The sequence below is a fragment of the Drosophila mauritiana genome, chromosome X, assembly GCF_004382145.1.
Source record: "Drosophila mauritiana strain mau12 chromosome X, ASM438214v1, whole genome shotgun sequence".
Lineage (NCBI taxonomy): Eukaryota > Metazoa > Arthropoda > Insecta > Diptera > Drosophilidae > Drosophila > Drosophila mauritiana.
In genome coordinates, this window is record NC_046672.1 from 634,591 (window position 1) to 652,596 (window position 18,006).

General features: G+C 48.4%; 5 protein-coding genes across 8 annotated transcripts; 3 read left to right on the forward strand and 2 right to left on the reverse strand.

Annotated features, from left to right (window-relative positions):
- Nucleotides 1-36: 36 nt before the first annotated feature.
- On the forward strand, nucleotides 37-2,298 carry LOC117148884 (histone H4 transcription factor). The gene is made up of 3 exons (XM_033316586.1): nucleotides 37-845; nucleotides 975-1,291; nucleotides 1,355-2,298. Exons 1-3 carry the CDS (start codon nucleotides 152-154, stop codon nucleotides 1,745-1,747), a joined length of 1,404 nt encoding a protein of 467 aa, XP_033172477.1. The 5' UTR covers nucleotides 37-151; the 3' UTR covers nucleotides 1,748-2,298.
- A 340-nt stretch (nucleotides 2,299-2,638) lies between these two features.
- On the reverse strand, nucleotides 2,639-3,833 carry LOC117148887 (60S ribosomal protein L36). Of its 2 annotated transcripts, XM_033316592.1 has the most exons (4): nucleotides 3,766-3,833; nucleotides 3,045-3,172; nucleotides 2,745-2,985; nucleotides 2,639-2,706 (listed from the first exon to the last, which is right to left on the reverse strand). In XM_033316592.1, exons 2-3 carry the CDS (start codon nucleotides 3,165-3,167, stop codon nucleotides 2,761-2,763), a joined length of 348 nt encoding a protein of 115 aa, XP_033172483.1. In that variant the 5' UTR covers nucleotides 3,168-3,172; nucleotides 3,766-3,833; the 3' UTR covers nucleotides 2,639-2,706; nucleotides 2,745-2,760. The 2 variants fall into 2 exon arrangements, with proteins under 2 accessions (XP_033172483.1, XP_033172482.1); XM_033316591.1 differs by having other exon boundaries at nucleotides 2,639-2,985; nucleotides 3,766-3,831.
- A 342-nt stretch (nucleotides 3,834-4,175) lies between these two features.
- Nucleotides 4,176-7,889, forward strand: LOC117148474 (myb-binding protein 1A). Its single transcript, XM_033315849.1, has 4 exons — nucleotides 4,176-4,607; nucleotides 4,671-5,042; nucleotides 5,101-6,381; nucleotides 6,442-7,889. Exons 1-4 carry the CDS (start codon nucleotides 4,284-4,286, stop codon nucleotides 7,861-7,863), a joined length of 3,399 nt encoding a protein of 1,132 aa, XP_033171740.1. The 5' UTR covers nucleotides 4,176-4,283; the 3' UTR covers nucleotides 7,864-7,889.
- A 136-nt stretch (nucleotides 7,890-8,025) lies between these two features.
- LOC117148475 (caspase-8) lies at nucleotides 8,026-10,140 on the reverse strand. 2 transcript variants are annotated; one of them, XM_033315850.1, is made up of 5 exons: nucleotides 9,785-10,140; nucleotides 8,944-9,693; nucleotides 8,525-8,887; nucleotides 8,304-8,458; nucleotides 8,026-8,240 (listed from the first exon to the last, which is right to left on the reverse strand). In XM_033315850.1, exons 1-5 carry the CDS (start codon nucleotides 9,872-9,874, stop codon nucleotides 8,108-8,110), a joined length of 1,491 nt encoding a protein of 496 aa, XP_033171741.1. In that variant the 5' UTR covers nucleotides 9,875-10,140; the 3' UTR covers nucleotides 8,026-8,107. The 2 variants fall into 2 exon arrangements, with proteins under 2 accessions (XP_033171741.1, XP_033171742.1); XM_033315851.1 differs by having other exon boundaries at nucleotides 8,944-9,712; nucleotides 9,785-9,877.
- A 130-nt stretch (nucleotides 10,141-10,270) lies between these two features.
- On the forward strand, nucleotides 10,271-17,968 carry LOC117148473 (protein suppressor of sable). 2 transcript variants are annotated; one of them, XM_033315847.1, is made up of 6 exons: nucleotides 10,271-10,698; nucleotides 12,615-12,989; nucleotides 13,050-13,285; nucleotides 13,954-15,239; nucleotides 15,300-15,424; nucleotides 15,521-17,968. In XM_033315847.1, the coding sequence occupies exons 1-6, from the start codon at nucleotides 10,656-10,658 to the stop codon at nucleotides 17,545-17,547; spliced, it is 4,092 nt and encodes a 1,363-aa protein (XP_033171738.1). In that variant the 5' UTR covers nucleotides 10,271-10,655; the 3' UTR covers nucleotides 17,548-17,968. The 2 variants fall into 2 exon arrangements, with proteins under 2 accessions (XP_033171738.1, XP_033171739.1); XM_033315848.1 differs by having other exon boundaries at nucleotides 10,271-10,653.
- Nucleotides 17,969-18,006: the final 38 nt, after the last annotated feature.

Here is an 18,006-nt window from a genome sequence, read left to right on the forward strand (position 1 = left end):
ATTACTTGAGCGACCTCTGTAAAAGCGATGTATCGATGAAAAATCGATTTTCCCAGCTCGTCGATAAAGTTGTTGTTTGTTCTAGGTTTACTTTTAATTTCAAATTCAACTAATTTCCGGGATTAAGAGTGTAAATCCTGTCAGAAAAAGCATGCTAAGGCCCCAGTCATCAGTGCCTGCGCCTCAGCCGCCTGGCAAGCGAAAGAAACCCGCGGAACTGGAACTGACCTGCGGATGGCGCGGCTGCCAGGAGATTTGCACTGGCGAGTGGAGCCTGAACGGGCATATTGGGGATCATCTGGAGCACTATGCGAGGGCCCAGGACGATCGGGGGGCGCATGCGGAGCACATGGAGCATCAGTGCACATGGAACTCCTGCGATTTCCGGACCGCAAACCGGGTGGAGTTCGAACGGCATTCGTACTACCACGGCTACTACTTGAACCTGCTCCTGCAGGGGAAGCTGGAGTGCGATCTGCATCCGGAAATCCCCGCCTGCACCGCGCCGGCTCGCCTCATGGAGAAGCTGCCCACTCTGGGCCAGAACTTCCGATGTGGTTGGACCGACTGTGAGAGGGAGTTCATTTCGATCGTGGAGTTCCAGGACCACATCGTTAAGCACGCCCTGTTCGAGTACGACATACAGAAGACGCCCGAGGACGAGCGGCCCAAGACGATGTGCAACTGGGCCATGTGCCACAAGCACATGGGCAACAAGTACCGCCTCATCGAACACATCAGTACCCACTCCAACAAGAAGCAGGTGGCCTGCTTTCACTGCGGCGAACTGTTCCGCACCAAGACCACGCTCTTTGACCACCTTAGACGCCAGCCGGAAAACAACAGTGAGTGCGAGATTTGCTCTTTGAAAACACTCAAAAAACTCTTTCTGCCATATCTATAGCCATACGTTATTCCCGCACTTATTTAACTTAGCTTACTTAACTACTTGTCCACCCTCTAATTTGTTGCAGCGAACAACTTCCAGTGCGCACAATGCTTCAAGTTCTTTGCCACCAAGAAGCTGCTGAAGAGCCACGTGGTGCGACACGTTAACTGCTACAAGTGCACCATGTGCGACATGACATGCAGCTCGGCCAGCTCGCTGACCACCCACATACGGTACCGCCACCTCAAGGACAAACCGCTGAAGTGTAGTGAGTGCGACACACGCTGCGTTCGGGAGTCAGATCTGGCCAAGCACGTCCAGATTGTCCACTCGAAGACGGTGCACCAGTGCGAGCATCCCGACTGCCATTATTCTGTGCGCACCTACACGCAGATGCGACGGGTAAGCCACCATTCCTTTCTGCCATTCGCTCGGCCGCAAGTGAATCTCCTGTTTCTCTTACAGCACTTCCTGGAGGTGCACGGCAACAATCCCATCCTGTACGCCTGCCACTGCTGCGAGCGCTTCTTCAAGAGCGGCAAGTCGCTCTCCGCTCACCTCATGAAGAAGCACGGCTTCCGCCTGCCTTCGGGCCACAAGAGATTCACCTACCGGGTGGACGAGAACGGGTTCTACCGCCTTGAGACGACGCGCATCGAGAGCTTGGAGGTGACCCAACAAATACTGTCGCCGCAGGTGAACGTCTCGCTGGCGGAACCGGACACCGGATCCTGCTACGAGATCGTGGATCCCACAAACACCGAGTTCGAGCGCATCATCGTCTCGAATGATCCAAACGAGGCGCAGCTGATGGGTGAAGTGGTAATCTCCCTGCCCAGCCTAGCGGAGGAGCTGTGAGGAATAGAGCCGACCGGCAGCCAACACTTTGATCTCGTGTGCCCTTTACATTACATTAAGCATTTAGCCCTACGTATAACCTAGTGCGATTGGATTAGGTAGCACCCGGGGACGCAACGCCCTGCCCACTGCACAAACAAAACTGATCGTAGTGTGTAAGGAAATCGAGGAGTCAGCCACTCTGGGAATCGGATAAAAAAAGACTAGCAGCTTAAGGGTATAATTCTGCAGTACTTATAGGATAAGGCCATTTCTCATTGCTTGTATTGCTTCCTTTGAATCTTTGTGAACTTATTTGTATTTTAATTGTGCCTCACCTTTTTGAATTTCACTAATTAGTATATCAATGTTCAATATCAGTTTTTATTTACGTTTCGCACGTTTGTATTCGGTTCTTACTTTAATAGCGTGTAAACTGAAAAGTGCGTGCCTGCTTCTCTTCGTGCTGAATTTCTATAAGTAGCTAATAAGTGACTTGACTTTATTTCTGAAGTTGTGTAGCGAAAAAGAAGAGAAAAACGAAATATACAGATGATATATACAAACTTAAACGATCATTCGATCTAGATCAGTATTGAATGTGCTTTATTTACACGAAAGTATTTCTAGCATCGGTAAAAAATGGTTGCTACGCTTGAATCTTTGAAATTTGGGGACCTTGGATAACTATCACTTTAATCGCTGCTGTAAAGCCGCACTTCGGTTTTTCAGGGAAGTGTTGCTTTGAGGGGCGGCTATCATCAAACTGAGCTTAAATGGATGTGTAATCCTCCTCTTGGGAAGATGTATGTAGGTGACGACCTATCACATCCCGACTCTTCACGCATTTTTGCGGCCATTTGTGAGGTTAGCTTCCTCTGCACTCGAAAAAAATAAATACACTTGTGGTGATTGGGTTTTAACGATTTTTAGTTGTTTAATTCTCAAGTAACGTCATCGGAAAGATATAAGAACATAACACGGCGCTCCAGGTTGTTTTCCGATGCCGAGATGCCGAATCAGATTCCGTCCGTTTACTTGGCGTGGGTCTGGGCCTTCCTCAGCTGGGTGAGGATGTTGGACAGCTCCTCGCGCTTCCTCTTGGCACGGATGTGGGTGCCCAGGCGGCGCTTGAGGAACTTCAGGGCCCTCTTATCCTTGGACACCTTCAGCAACTCCATGGTGCGCTTCTCGTAGGGAGCGTGGCCAACGACCTCGCGGACCAAGTCGCGCATGAACTTGGTGTGGCGGGTTTGGATCTGCAAGGCATTTAAGAGTAGAGTCGCGTAAACAAAGCCTAAACGGGCGTGCAACTTACGTTCTTCAAGCGCGATCCGCGCAGACCCTTGACCTTCTTGTCGCCGGTGTACTTTACATTCTTGATCTTCGAGGTCTTGTGGCCCTTGTTCAGGCCAATTGCCAGCTCGTAGCGCACTGCCATTTTAACTGAGGATGCAAACGAGAGACTATTAGTCGGCTTCACCTAGCACAAATCAATGCAATCAATAAAATATCTATTGTTAAGTCAACAAATTCAATGATTGTCCGCGAAGGACAGTGTTAAACAAATACACACAGCGATAATAAAAAAAAAAAATTGCACAACTTCACGATTTCCAAAGACGCGTGCTCGCGGAAATTGCCAGGCAGCTCTTTCCCACTTGTGCGTGTGTCTGAAATTCATGCTCTGCGCCACGAGGTCCCTGCCCCTGGCGAATTCTGGCTAGGAATACCCAGGGCACGCGTCCCAACTGCACTGCGAGTCGGGTGGCGACCTTGTTCACTGGTCTTTCAAAAGGCACGCACACATGAAACACAAACTCGCACACAGGCATCAATCTTTGCTGGAAAGGCGACTGCCGCGAGCACGCGGGCGCAAAATAAAAAGATGAACACTCAAAATAAATAATAAAAAAAAAACAGCAAATGCGGTGCGGACCAAGCGCACTGGGATCGCAGGCGCTTTAGCGCTTGATTTAACACACTTCTCAAGCGATTGCACTAGAATTTAGACTTATTTTCGCGGAATAACACTCTACCTCAGACGCTGTTAATAGAAAGAAAGAGCGAAAAAAGTTGGACAGGAAACAGTATGGCAGCTGGAGATGGGCGATAGTCGTGCCTTGATATCGATAGACGGGCGGGCGTTGCCAGACTGTCCAATTTGCCAATCGAATCCACTTTGCGCGTGCGGAAAATGTAAAATTTCAACATTTTAGCATTTAGTGGTAAACTAGCAAGAAGCTGACACTGGCAAGCAAATATTATGCGCACATATGTGCAAAATATTATGGCTAAACTTCAAAATAGAGACTGACCCCTTGAACAACTTATATCAATAAACAATTAAACATTTTCAAATGCAATTTCAAATGTTCAGAGGAAAGTTTTCGATAGGCGAAATACCGCCTTCCGATTTCAAATAACAATATGCTCTGATAGCACCCTCCGGCTGTCGATAACTCAACTTTGCGCACGTGCATATAGAATAGAAATAGGACGTTCTTTCTGAAATAATTTAAAGGTAAATTAAGTGATCCCCAAAAACAGAACAGAAATGAAAAGCAAGGTGGATAAACCCATAACCACTGGTGCACCAAGTGCAACCAAGACAAAGGCCAAGGAGGACCGCAAGCGGGCAAAAACTCAGAAATCCGACGCGGACACGCAGATACCGGCCAAGATTTTGAAGAAGTCCAAGAAGGTGAAGCCGGCGGAGACCGAGGCAAAGGAAAATATCGCGAGCAACGGCAACCTGAAGGTGTCGCAGATCAACAAGGCCGTTTTTGTGGTCTTCAAAAAGATGCAGGGCAGCCAACTGACCAAGAAGATGATCAATTCGCTCATAACACTGCTGCGCGATGACACAAATGCTGAGCAGGTGGGTGCCTACCAGCTGTCTAAGTAGTTCCGCTAACCAATTGTTGCAATTCTTCGTCCTCAGCGCGCTGCGACCACCGGCTACGTGCTCAAGCGGCTGATCCGCTCCACAGGAGCAGATGACATGAAGACGGTGAGCCTGGCCGCCAGTTACATACACTGCATCCTAACCGCCGTGCCCGCCATCGACGCTTTTGAGGTTCTGGAGACTCTGAAGCGAGACCTGGCCGTTGGCAGCCAGCAGAGGGGCAAGGAGGACTCACTAGCGGCCGTCGGTCAAGTGGTTACAGCCTTCGGCATTTTGCAGAGCCCGCAGTTCGCCAAGGCCGAGCCCAAGCTGGTTACGGCAGTCTTCCAGATTCTGGCAGCCCAGTTAAAGGGCAGGGAGTACTTGGTGTCTCTGTGTGGTGATATCCTGGCGGTCTCCTTTAAACAGGTTAGTCTTTAAGTTTTTCCGAAGGGGACTGACTACAGTTTCTTATGATTTTACGTAGCTACCCGCTGCGATCTTTGAGGAGTACGTGTGGCCACTTCTGCAACCTGAGCTAAACAAGCCGTTGAGTGGCTTGAAAGTAAACACTTGCGATGTCTTGCTCGCCGTGCATCTGACCTATTCGTCCGTACTGGGACGAGAGAACATTCTAGCCAGCTTGTGGCCCAAGAAACCAGTGTACTCACAGCTTTTCGATTTGTATTTCTCCGGCTCCACCATTCACAGCGATGACGTATACGCCAGATTGGCTAGTTTTCTTATGAATGGCGGAAAGGAAATGCTCGCCGCCTGGCAGCAGTATATCGATTCCAAGCAGCCACTCAAATTGAATGCAGCCAAGGCGTGTGCCATCCAAGTACTGAGCAACGTGCTCCGCAACTTTAAGCCAAGGGAAGAACAACTTATCCTGGATATCTTTACACCGACCTGTGTACAGTTCCTGCTGCAGGAATGTTCATCTGTGAAGTGGGACAAAGGTGAGGGCAAGAAACCGTCGCTAAAGAAGCTGAAGGAGATTTGCTTCAAGTTCGAGGGATCCTTGGTTTCGTGTTACGAAAAGCAGTTCCAAAACGATGATAACAAACTTCAGCTGCTGCTCAAACTGCTGGAGCACACACTGCAGCTGGACTCGGTGATATCCTTGCCGCGTTTCTGCCAGAAACTGATAAATCAACTAAGCGTCGAGAGCCTTTACAAGCTGTACGACTACTACAACAACAAGCTGTACTCATTGGAGGACGAGGACAGAGTCAGCAGAGTGCATTGCCTTAACCAGATGCAATTGATACTGAACCACTCAAAGCTTAGCCAGGCAACACAATGGCGACAGAAGCAGTTGAACTACTTGCTGCTCGCTGGTCTTTTCCACTTAGATGCCAGTAAGAAGCCGTGTGAAGCTGCCCAAGCCAGCGCTTTTAGTCGCCAGTGCGCGGCGCGTTGTGAGGAGATATTCCTGGGCTCCCTGCTGCACAAGTGCTCGGGTCTGCCAGGACTTTGCCACTTGCTGCAGGAGACATTGAGTTACCTTAACAAAAAGTTGGGAGAACCGGATGCAGAGAGCAAATTGCGTTCGCCGAGAGACGAATCACTGCAAAAGGCATGGAAGCAGGTCGAGAAACTGCTGGCGCGGCCCAGCAAGGAAACGGATGTCGTTGGCCAAACATTCGAGGCTCTAATCCTGTTTGTTTCTTTGGCTTTGTGCACAAAGATTCCCCCATCCGTCACCGTGTTGGAGGATCTGATTATCTGCCGTAAGAATGCACTGCAAAAGAGCAAGGATCAAGTAAGTGGAGAACCTATACTTCAATGTTTACCTAAATCTAAAATAACTGGTTTGCTCTAGGTTAAAGAAGAGCTCAAATGGCAGGACGTGCTCACAGATGCCCTACTCCAGTTACTTTTGCAAACAGGTCACTTCTGGCGGGAGTTTGTTCAACTGGTGGCCACCGCTTTGATTCCGCACCTTGAGCACGGTAACCTAGAACAGGTCCTCGAAGTGTTCAACATGAACAAAAATCCCTTGAGCAAGAAGGACGATGGCGAGGAGGAGAGCGAAGACGAAGTCGACGAGGAAGAATCGTTGAAGGATTCGAGCGATGATTCAGACGATGAAGATGAAGATGAAGAGGAGGACGAAGACGAGGACGATGAAGAGTCCCATTTGGCCCAAATTCGAGAGAGCGTTCGCCAGGCTTTGGTCAACGATGGCGACGCTGATGACGATGGCGCCAGCAGCGTGGATTGGAACGATGTGGACGAGGAGCAGGGCAAACGCTTGAATGCTGCTTTGGAGCAGTCTTTTCAAATGTTCCGACCCAAGTCGCGCAAAGCCCAGGAGAAGGAGCGTCCCACCAAATCGGAACGCATTGATAACACCAACCTGCTGCACTTCCGCATTCGTGCCTTGGATTTGTTGGAGCTCTTCATAAACAAGAAACCAACTCAATCGGTAATCCTGGACGTGCTGCATTGCGTCTTCCAGGTGTACCGCCATTGCGCTGCAGACAGCAAACTACAATCCTTGCGAGAAGCCAGTTTGAAGTTGCTCAAAAAGATACTTGCCAGGAATATCGAACTCAAGGAAAATCAGAGCACCGCACCCATTCTGGAAGCCATTGAGCAGCTGATGTCGTCTGGCGAGGAGCATTCAGAAGAGGACCAAGAGAACGGCAAGCAGCCCGCCAGCCGACACGCCAAAGGAGACATCATTATTTGGCGGGACAAGTGCTTCGCCTACCTGGTCAGCCAGGCATCAGCAGATGGCAAGCCCAAGGAAAGTGCTGTCTGGCCCCTTCTAGTCGAATTTCTGGAGCTGTGGGTAGCCAAGCGACGTAGTCGCCTCTCTCTGGCCAGTTTCGAAGCCCTCTTTCAGTCTGGCCAATGGCAGGGCGTTGCTCCACTGGCTGTTGTCCTGGCCTCCCACTTGGACGTACAGAAAACGCGCAGTTTTCGGCGGGCACAGATACTGAAGCTGCTCAGCGAGCAAGGTCGCCGGCTCGAAGCCGCTTTCAAGGACAACTGCTCGTCTTCCAACAAATTTGAGAAGAAGATAGCCAGATACGTAAATCAGCTAGAAACGGAGACTAGTAGTCCCAAGGAACTCAGTCTGCTGCTTAAGATCCTCGCCCAAGGAGGCGAGAAGCGTCAGAAACTGCGTGAACAGATTCAGCTCGTCGCCAAAAACCTTCAACCAAACAAGAAGGCGGCGAAGCAGAAGCAGGCAGCCGCCAAACCTATGGTCGTGGATGATGAAGAGTCCACATAAAATAAAAGAAGGAAACACCCCAATAAGAAACCTTACAATAAGATGTATAAATATCTTGCATAATATAGGATACTATTAATTTTTTTGTTCTTTTTAAAATGTCTGACGAAAAATACTAAATTAGTATTGAAGTCAATGAATAAAAAGCAAAAGCCAGTACAGTAAACTAAACTAAAAAATGTATCTTTATCTTTATAAAGCAATTCGAGTGGCCGTACAACTGCGCACACGTTAAAAACTAGAATCACTGGCGAGGTGGGAAGTACACGTGCTGGCGAAATGTGCTTTTAACATTCGGCACCATGGACTCGTCGTTACTGCCTCGCTTTTTAGACACCTCGTTGGTGACAATCGTCAGGATATCGGCTATGTGTTCGCTGAAGTCACAAAGAACAACTTATGCATTAATTCGGGGCTAGCTTGCTTTGACAGCTTTTTACCTGGAGGAATGGGAATCGATGGCATCGCACAGGCTCCCGATGAACCAGCTGCCTTTTTGGGTGTGGCGCAGAGCAGCATATCCATTCACCGTGGACATGGCCCGCAGCATGTTGATGTGCTGGCCCGGCGACCGGGTGGTCACGTCTAGATTAAACTGAAAGAGGACAACGAAAATGTATAAGCTGTTTATGCGACGACTTCATCCCCTTGGTGTACTTACGGGCTCATTTTGCTCCTTTTTCTGGGCAGGCTTCTCCTGGCAGGCTTGTATGATTAGCAACTTGGGTTTGTTGGACAGGGTCCCGTAGCTGCAGAGCATGTTCTCGATATCCGAGATCTTCAGGGCGATGCTGTTCGCTCCGTAGACGGCCTCCTCGAAGCCGTGGCTCAGGATGAAGACCACTAGGGAATCGCGCAGGAGCGATCTCTCGCACGCACTGCGAATGCGCTCTATGATGCCCAGGTGATCCACGTTGTCGTACGCCTCCACATTGTATCCCATCGAGGAAAACACCTCGATTAGTCGTTCCTTATCCACATCCGTGCCAGCGCGTCTATGCAGTGGGTCGGGCGACAGAAGTTTCTGTGGAGAGGGCAATGGTGTACTTTTTTTGTTACTCAATATTGCAGAGATGCAACCTTAATATCCTTGCTAACATTCCGGTGAAACTCCTGTTGGTTGATAATCAAGGCGATTCCTGCGTTCTCCCGGGTCAACTTAAGAGCACCTATTCGTTTTATAGCAGGAGCCTTCGACTGCTGGTTGTCCGATTCGATCTCTTGCTTGATTGCCATCGCAGCAGTGCCAGCCGCATCTGGCTCCGGAGCGTTACTAATGATGGTGTCTGTGAGCAACTTGGCTTGCGCATGCAGATCGTTGAACTTTAAATGCTCGACCAGCAAGTCAACATTGCTGCCTGCGGCATTTATGTCCCCCAACTTTATGCTCCTTTTGGTCAGCCAATCCAGCAAAAAGATCTCCAGGTACGCGGGATCGTAGAAGCGAAGTGGGTCTCCTGCCTGCTGGCTCGCCACCTTTTCGCCAACATCTAGGAACAAGCGACCACTCTGCGCCAACGACAACTCCTCACACATCCTGTAGAGACTCTTCAACAGAGGATGAACATGCAGCGTGATCCCAGCGATATGCGGCAAGTAGTGCATTCGAAGCTCCTGCCAGCAGAAACCCAGTCTGCGGAGCACCTTGCGGGCCCCAATGATGCACAGGGCCTCCACGAGATGTCTTCTCCAAGTTTCTGGCCGGGACTTGGCGAACTTTATGAGTAGATCACTTTGCGATAAGTCTGATCGTGCCATGACCAATAGTTTCTGCAGAATGTAGGTGGCATCCGAGTGGTCGTCGCCATAAAGCAGAAAGCAAAGGCTGACCTAAAAGAAAACGAAGGTTCTACTGTTTAAATAACACTTTGCGCTAACCGATAGGTCGTATTTGAAAAGTCCACCCAGGGATGTGCCATACCTTTTGGGCGAAGTTCATGTCACGTTCCGCGTAGATCAGATCGTTCTGATCGATGGTGTCCAGATGAATCAACAGGTTCGAACCGGCCATGGCGATCGGGAATGTTTCACTTTATTGAATGGCTGATAACTTGCATCCGCTGACATCAGATTGCCGTGGTCTGGAGAGCTTCAACCGCTCGATATCGATAAATTGATATGTTTTCTGCAATAGCGAAAGATCGGAGTGCTACCTTTTAATTATGCTTAAGAAACAGATTATGTAGTATTTTTATATGGAAGTTTAACAACCGCACAAGCGGTTAATATTTAAGAATGTCGCAGCCAGTGAGCCTTTAGCTTTAAAAGAAATCTTGCGTTCACGGTTTTTAAGGAAATACCAAATATACTAGGTAAAAACATCGATTAACTGATATCATCCAACACGACGATATGTTCTCTCTGAAAGATATCGATGTACTGGTATTTTTATGTTTTCACACCTCTAGTTCGTTTAAGTCGATCTGTTGAACTGTTAACAACACAACTCCTGAATATTATGTTTTGGACGAAAAGTTTTATTAATTTAATGTTTTTGTATATTGTATTCTGTCCATGAGCGTAACAGAGACAGACAGAAAGAAAGGGACAGATACTGAGATACGGGGCCCTCAGGCAGAGAAAGGGCGAAAGCAAGCTACAAGCGGGTGCGAGCGAGAGCGCGCGCTTGCCTCACGCATATATATATAAATCTGTACATACATATAGTATCAGAAAAAAGACTAAAGCCGCTATTCGATTTACGAAAACTGGCGAAAACTTCGACGATTTGTCTCGTACCTATCTATGTACCTCACAACCACTTCGTCATCAAATACGTATAAGTCAGATGTATGTCAAACATATATATACATATGCATGTATATACACATCTATGTAAGGCCACTGCTATATCCCATACATGTATGCCTCTATATATATATGTATATACTTATCCACCTACTGTACCACTTCCACATTATGTAAGCAGCGACGCAAACAAAACACTAATGCAGGAAATCCGAAAAGCAAAATGCGAAATGCAAAACAACGAACCAACAAAATCCCATCTATAAACCGAAAAACGAACAGCAATGTTATAACAAATACCGAAAAGTTGTAAATGTTCCACAAAAAAAAGCATAAAGCAGTCGTAAAATCACGCTAAGAGAGTAAGATCGAACAAATGAAATGTTTGTATGGCATAAGTAGTTCCCAGATTATTGTATGTACCTCAATGCATATGCATGTGTGCGTATGCATGTATGTATGTATGTTTCTGGGGGCCATGTCTTCCCACGCCCACGTACGCGGGTGCTAGAAAGGGACAGATGGTGCCCATTTTTAAAATTGCATACACTTGATTTTGGAACGCCAGCCAAACAAAAAGATAAATTAATTGCGTGCTTTTCTTTTGCTGCTTGTATGTACGTAAATACGTACATATGCTAGTGCAAACTGCGCAGCAGGGCAGCCACACGCATGCACGCCTTCCATTTACAGAGCATTCAAACAAATTCGCACCGAAAACAAAACAAAAACTTTCACCTCAAGTGTAACAATTATATTCGAATTCGCTTTGAAGTCGCTGTAAAATATATGTATGTATGTATAAACGACAAAAACATTTTGCCTCGCAGTACACACACACACGCGCACTCGCACTGCACGCCTCGGCTGCGTGTGTGTGCCCTGCTTAGATCATGGGTGTGCGAGCGAGTCGACATGCATGGCAATCGCGAGTAAGAACTAAACACGCGCTCTATATGCACGTGTGTGAGTGTCCTTAGACACATTGGATTTTGTGATTTTCATCAATCGCAATGACTACGTGCATCAGCTACATCCAAATGTATACACGCATCCGCGCCATATGTACATGCTACGAGCATTTACATTCATATTTACATATGCGCGTTTGGCTTATAACGGTTCACTTCGCTTACGCACAATAATAAAGGCAAACGACTACGACTTTCCCATTGTTCCCAGGCTCAATGGAAAACCACACCGTTGCTTTCGACTTTCGCTTTTCGGATTCTGGAATTTGTTTCGCTGTCCAAAACTACGTATAACTGAATCTTTGTTTGTCAAATATGATTTAAGAAAATTGTAAAACGTGAATTTTCGCTTCTCGTTCTCTACACACAACAAATGTGCTGGCGCAACTTTGTTGATCACTTTTATTTTATAGTGCTAGCATGCCAGGACCCATACCCTTTAATTCGTCAAACTGATTTGCTTATTATTTTGTTGCTGCACTTTGGAACTAGTCATTGCCAGGCTAAGCCTGAGCGATCCGATCCCACTTTAACCAATCAACAAAGAGCAATCCCAACCATTGTCAGCGAAAAGTGTTCATTAACTTTCAGAATCACGGAAATCCGAGTAGTCCTTTGTTATACCAGCCATTTTATATTGTATTTACCTCAAAAGCATTCATGTAGCATTTTATCAAGCAACACTTGATTTTAGTGTAAACCAATTCCTTTCATTCTGTTCAAAATTTTGACCAATGGGGCGATTCAAATAATTTCCGAATGAGTTTGGAAAAAAAGAATAAGGGGCAAACTACATGTAGTGCTCAAACTACATTTATAATTCGTTGTTATTTACTTAGAAGCGGAGTATGATCTAATTTCCACCTCTTTAGTGAATGCTGGCGGTTGCTTTATTTTAAGATACCATTTTATATTGTAATTGGACGTTGAAGGCAGATTACAAGACGTCCTTATATATGATTAGATAGGGATTTTACCTTAAAACAGATTTATGCATCCATATATGGTATTCAAAATCCGATCCCTTAACAGCTTTTCCAGCTTGTGAGTGCAGCAACAGAGAGCCACTTTTTTTAAGGGGACCAATTATTCCAATCTCATCCTGTAAGAGATTAGCTGCCAAATCGATAATGTCAGTCGCTATAGCGGATGAACCCTTAATTGACTTGGAAGAGGATTTAGAGGATGGCGAGATCGACGACGATGAGGAAGACGAGCAGCAATCTTCAAAAATCCAAGCCCAAAAGAAGACTTCCGTAGGGGACGACGATGTGCAGTTTGTGGGTGTCGAGGCTAAGAACCAAAATGCCGTAGACGAAGATGTCGTCTACGTGGGACCATCGACAGATGCCGGTGGCCCCCAAAACAGCAACAGCAGCAAGTCAAAGAAGCCTCGCCCATTGGAAGGTGAAAGCTCATTCAGTTGTTTCGTTGATGCTTCTTGTTTAATCCGGACGTATTCCCTAGATGACCATGCTAGCAGCATTGAGTTGGCCATTGCCAATGCCCTCAAGAAAAAGGGCATAGAGCCCCCAATGCCCCGCATGCGTTCGTCTAACCAGGATACGAGCGATCAGTCTTTGGAGGGATGCGGGGAGGGACTGGCTACCGCCAATCCCCTTCTGCAGTCAACTCGCAGCAGCAGACGAAGGAAACGCAAGAAAGAACGTGAGCGCGAGCAGAAGAAAGACAAGGAGCACCAGGTGAGACCATCACATTATGTCCAAATGCTGACAAATGCGGTATACCCTTCTGCTCCAGGAGCAAGGTTAATATAGTTGTAGCTATTCTTGGATTGGCACTTACGAAATGATTTTTACAATATTAACGTTTGTAATAGAACATGGCTCTTCGGTGTTACATATAAGCGGCTAACCCAGCCAGCGTGACCAAGTTCCACGACCAATTGTTTTCTGTTCCGACCCAACTCCCCGACCCTCCTGCACTTAATTCATCATTAGCGATCGGGATTAGTATTACATGGCTCGTTCAGCTTGTTTCAACTCATTGGGTCGGTGGACAAGGCAGGGCCAAGTATAGGGATCTTAGAATAGGAGCAGCAAACTAAAGCTGACATGACATTACAGTACAGCATTCCTTATATCAGTACGGCGAACGCAGCAAATATCCATGTCGAATGTAACACGTCTGCTGTTCATATAGGGGATACCGAGACTTTGCAGGGGTTTCTCGCCAGGATGTCCATCACGGGAATTCTAGAATTATATTTTGTTGTTTAAATATGTACGTCGTTTTGTTATCCCCGCAGAAAGTTTCATTGAGGGATTTTAGTAATAGTTAAAAAGGTTATATGAGCACAAAAATGTTTTCTTATTGAAAATCCTATTGACTTTATCTTAATCCTTTCCAGAACCGTTCCCGACGTGACGAGAACGACGTGTCTGTAGTGCCGGACGGCGTTGAGGACATGGACGAATATGAGATGATGAACGTACGTGGCGGCAGCCCGCCATCAGGAGGAGCGGCACCACCACTGTCCAGCTGCGGTCAGCGGTTTGGTGGTGCCGATTGGGACATGGACGACGGATCAGCCGCAACCGGAGCAGCTGGTCTTGGAACGGGCGGCGGAGGGGGTTACAACTCACACAGCAGCTATGATTCATACTCCGATGAGGAGCCAAATGGGCCCGGGCTAATGAATCAACGCCGCCGGACTCGAGGAGATAAGGAAAGGGAGCACCAGCGTGGCGTGAATAATCGCAAGCGCAGGGATCGCGATCGCCTTGACGGCGGCTTAGCTGGAAGCGGCTCCAAGCGAAATCGCCGCGATTCTGGCGAAGGAGGCGGCGGTGGACAGGAAAAGATGGGCGGCAGCAATCGCGTTGAGCCCCGCAAGCTGGAGCTGTGCAAGTTCTATTTAATGGACTGCTGTGCCAAGCGGGACAAGTGCTCCTACATGCACAAGGAGTTCCCCTGCAAGTACTACTACTTGGGGATGGATTGCTATGCAGGCGACGACTGCCTCTTCTACCACGGCGAACCGCTGTCCGAGCAGCTCCGCAACGTTCTGCTGAAACACATGGAGACGGCTCCGAAGGAGATCCTTGGTGATTTCAAGCGAATATCCAGAGACATTGCCCTGGTGCAGATGACACGGCGGCACGAACAGCTGTGCGAGCAATTGAATCGGGAGAACACGTGGAATTCGATTGGCTGCGGCTTAATAAGCAGGCGGCAGGACCAGCAAATGCAGCAACAGCAGCAACAGCTTCACTATCAACAGCAACAGCAGCAGCAGGAGCAACAGCAGGCGGCTGCGGATGGTGGCGGCTGCATTCCCTCTCTTTTGGACATGGTCATCAATCCACCACTTTCAGAAAATAAGCGCAAGTCCCGCTGGACCGAAAAGATGGGGGCCAAGGCAACAGCTGGAGCAGCAGCTTCTTTAGAAATGGATAGCACATCGCCGGACGACAAGCCACTACCACCACACTTGGACTTAGCTAATCTCAGTCACGTCTTAAGTGCTGAAAACATGGCCAAGCTGAATAAGTTGGGCATTACGAACCTGGAGCAGATGCTTCAAGTGCCGTTTGGCCAGTTGACCGAGGCTGGCCTAACTCTGGTCGAGATCGGTGAGATTCAGCGCAAGGCCGAGGACGCCAAGCTGCAAACCCAAGCCGAAGTGGAAAGCAGGTGAGCTAATCACTGCAAAACTGAATACAATTTACTTATTAGAATATATATGTTCACTAGCACTTCCCCTACAAAGCGGGAAACGGAGGCCAACAATAGTAACTCGAACAGCAACGGACTTATCATGGTGGACTACACGCAGTACCTCAAGGATGCACATGTCAACTTTTCGGGTAACGATCCGCGTGAGTAGATGGCACCTTTTTTAGATTTAATCTATTTGCTTTCATTCTGGTCACGGCGTTATGAATAATTTGATTAACTTGCGAATTTCATTCCAGTGGACGACGACCGGGATGACGACGAACAACTGATCATAGACGATGGCAACGATTCCACCGCCGAAGAGGAGCAGCAACATAAGCAAGCCAAGGCACCGCCAGCCGCCACCCATGAATCAGGCACAGAGGAGGCACCCTTGCCTTCTGTTTTCGACTTGCCGAGCTTCATGAACAACATGCTGGGTCAGGGATCCTCAGCAAGGCAGTTGCTGCCCGCCAGTGCCACGTCACCCAATCAGGAGAATGCGCATTTGCCTGGAGGAGATCAATCGACACATAAATCAGCGCCCATCGGCGGAGGCACCCCAACCAACGTGCTCGGCCGGATTCTGTTCGGCGACAAACAATCTGACCCGGAGGCTAGAGCAGCTTTCTATCGCGACATCATACGGAATCCCTTCAAGGCTCACAGTGGCGATGGCGACGTGGACTCCAGCAATGAGAACTCCAATTCCAATTCACATTCGCTGACGCCAACTCCCACGCCAGAACCGGGATCCCAATCCCCCAAGCCGGAGGACCACGATCAGGAGATGCCAGAACTGCCTGTCATTACACCAGCGTTGCCGCCGACAACTCCTTCGCTCTATGAACGTCGTTCCATGTATGACTTCGATCCCGTCAAAGACCAAGAGCACGGGCGACAGGAGCTCCTTACGGAGGAGAAGGAACAGTACCAGCGTGATACGGACATGCGACTGCCGTTCGTGCCGATGAAACACTATATGCCTGCCACCGAGATCGACGCGGCGATCTTCTCGCACACTCCGATCCGCTGGCAGCTGCAGGAAGTAATCATAGAGGATAGCAGTTATGCACAGATTAGGGCCAGTGCTCTACACAAGGAGCAGCGGGATCTACGCGATCCCCGAATGCGTCGGATTCTCGGCCTTCCGGAAACGCCTGATAACAGTGCACCCTTGGGCTCCGTGCCCATTATGGCCCCAAGCTCCTTTTCGGGCGACAACAGTGCGCGTTCCGCCACGACCATCGCTTCCCCGGATTTGGAGACTCCGGTTCGTGATTCCACCCCCAGTTCACCGCCCCCGTCCTTGGTTACCCTACCGTCGATGAGTGTGCCACCGCCGTCGATGAGGGTACCGCCTCCGAACATACAGGTAGAAAAGCCAGCTGTGCGGACAGATCCACGTCGCGATCCCAGGAGAGCCGTTCTGCAGGCTCAAACTAAAGCTGCTAATACGGCAAACACCACAGCACCCAATGCCTCTGGTGGCAGCAAGCAAATCTCCGAAATCCGAAGCCTGCTGCAGGTTTCCAGCTGGTACAACAACCTCGGCACCAACAATAAGATTATGGTGAACCAACAGCTCGCCCTGGTCTTTACCGAGCTCAAGAAGTTCCATCAGCTGCCGAATGATGCTCCGAAAATTTTCGATGTCAGCTTTATAGTTAACAACACAACGTTGCAGCAGATCTTCGCCAAGCTTTTTATCTTTGTAGATGACAATGGCGAGGTGGTGCAGATTCCCGAGGAGCCCAACGGTAATGGTGCTGCTCTTGGTGGCGGCGGAGATTCTGGAGGCGGAGGAGGAGGAGTAGTGCTTCCCAATCTATCGCAACCCCCACCAAATCTGAGCCAAATGTTAAGGCTACCGCCACCGAACATACGAATGCTTCGCATGTCGGGAATGATGATGCAAATGGGCAACGTGGGACCCCCTTTTAATCAGCCACCGCCACGAGGAGGACTGATGGGAATGCCTCCGAATGGCAATGGATTAAACCAGGGCGTTGGCAATATGGGAGGACTTGGTCAGTTGGGGATAAACCAAGGAGGAGGACCTGTGCCCAATGGCAATCCCTTCAACCCATTTGGTGGGAACAATGGGGGAGGAGCTGGCGTCATGAACAACATGAATTCAATGGGCAACATGGGCATGGGCTTCAATAACTTCAACAATAATGGCGGCAGAGGAGGGCACTTTCCGGGCGGAGGATCAGGCGGAAACGGCAACGGAAACAATCGCAACCAGCGAGGCGGCAACCACCGGAACCGCAACATTTAAAGGCCAATGCGTTGCGAAAAGGAACGCAAAAGGAGCTCTTTTGCCCCAATGATCTTAAAGCGATGCTATGCCCCATGACCCTTCCCCCCAAACCATACCATACGTCGTGGAAAACTTGTGGTTTTCCGCGCACCTTCCCCGAAAATCCAGGCATGACTCCTTGTAAATGTATTTTATTCCCGAATACCCATTATTGTCACTATTTTTTTCGCTAGGTGTAAGGATCTTATTAGCTATACGAATAGTAAAGAGTAAATAACAAAACAATCCGGAGTAAGAACGGAAAGTGAAGCAGAACCGGTGTACGCAGCCCTTTTTAACAAACTTTTTTAAATTATGTAGGATAATCTGTTCAATAGCCCGAGTACTACATTGATTAACTAGACGTACGAACTCAAAATAAATGACAACTTTTAAGTAATGTGCCATGCGTAGGTTGCTGGGCCGCCCCGGATGAGC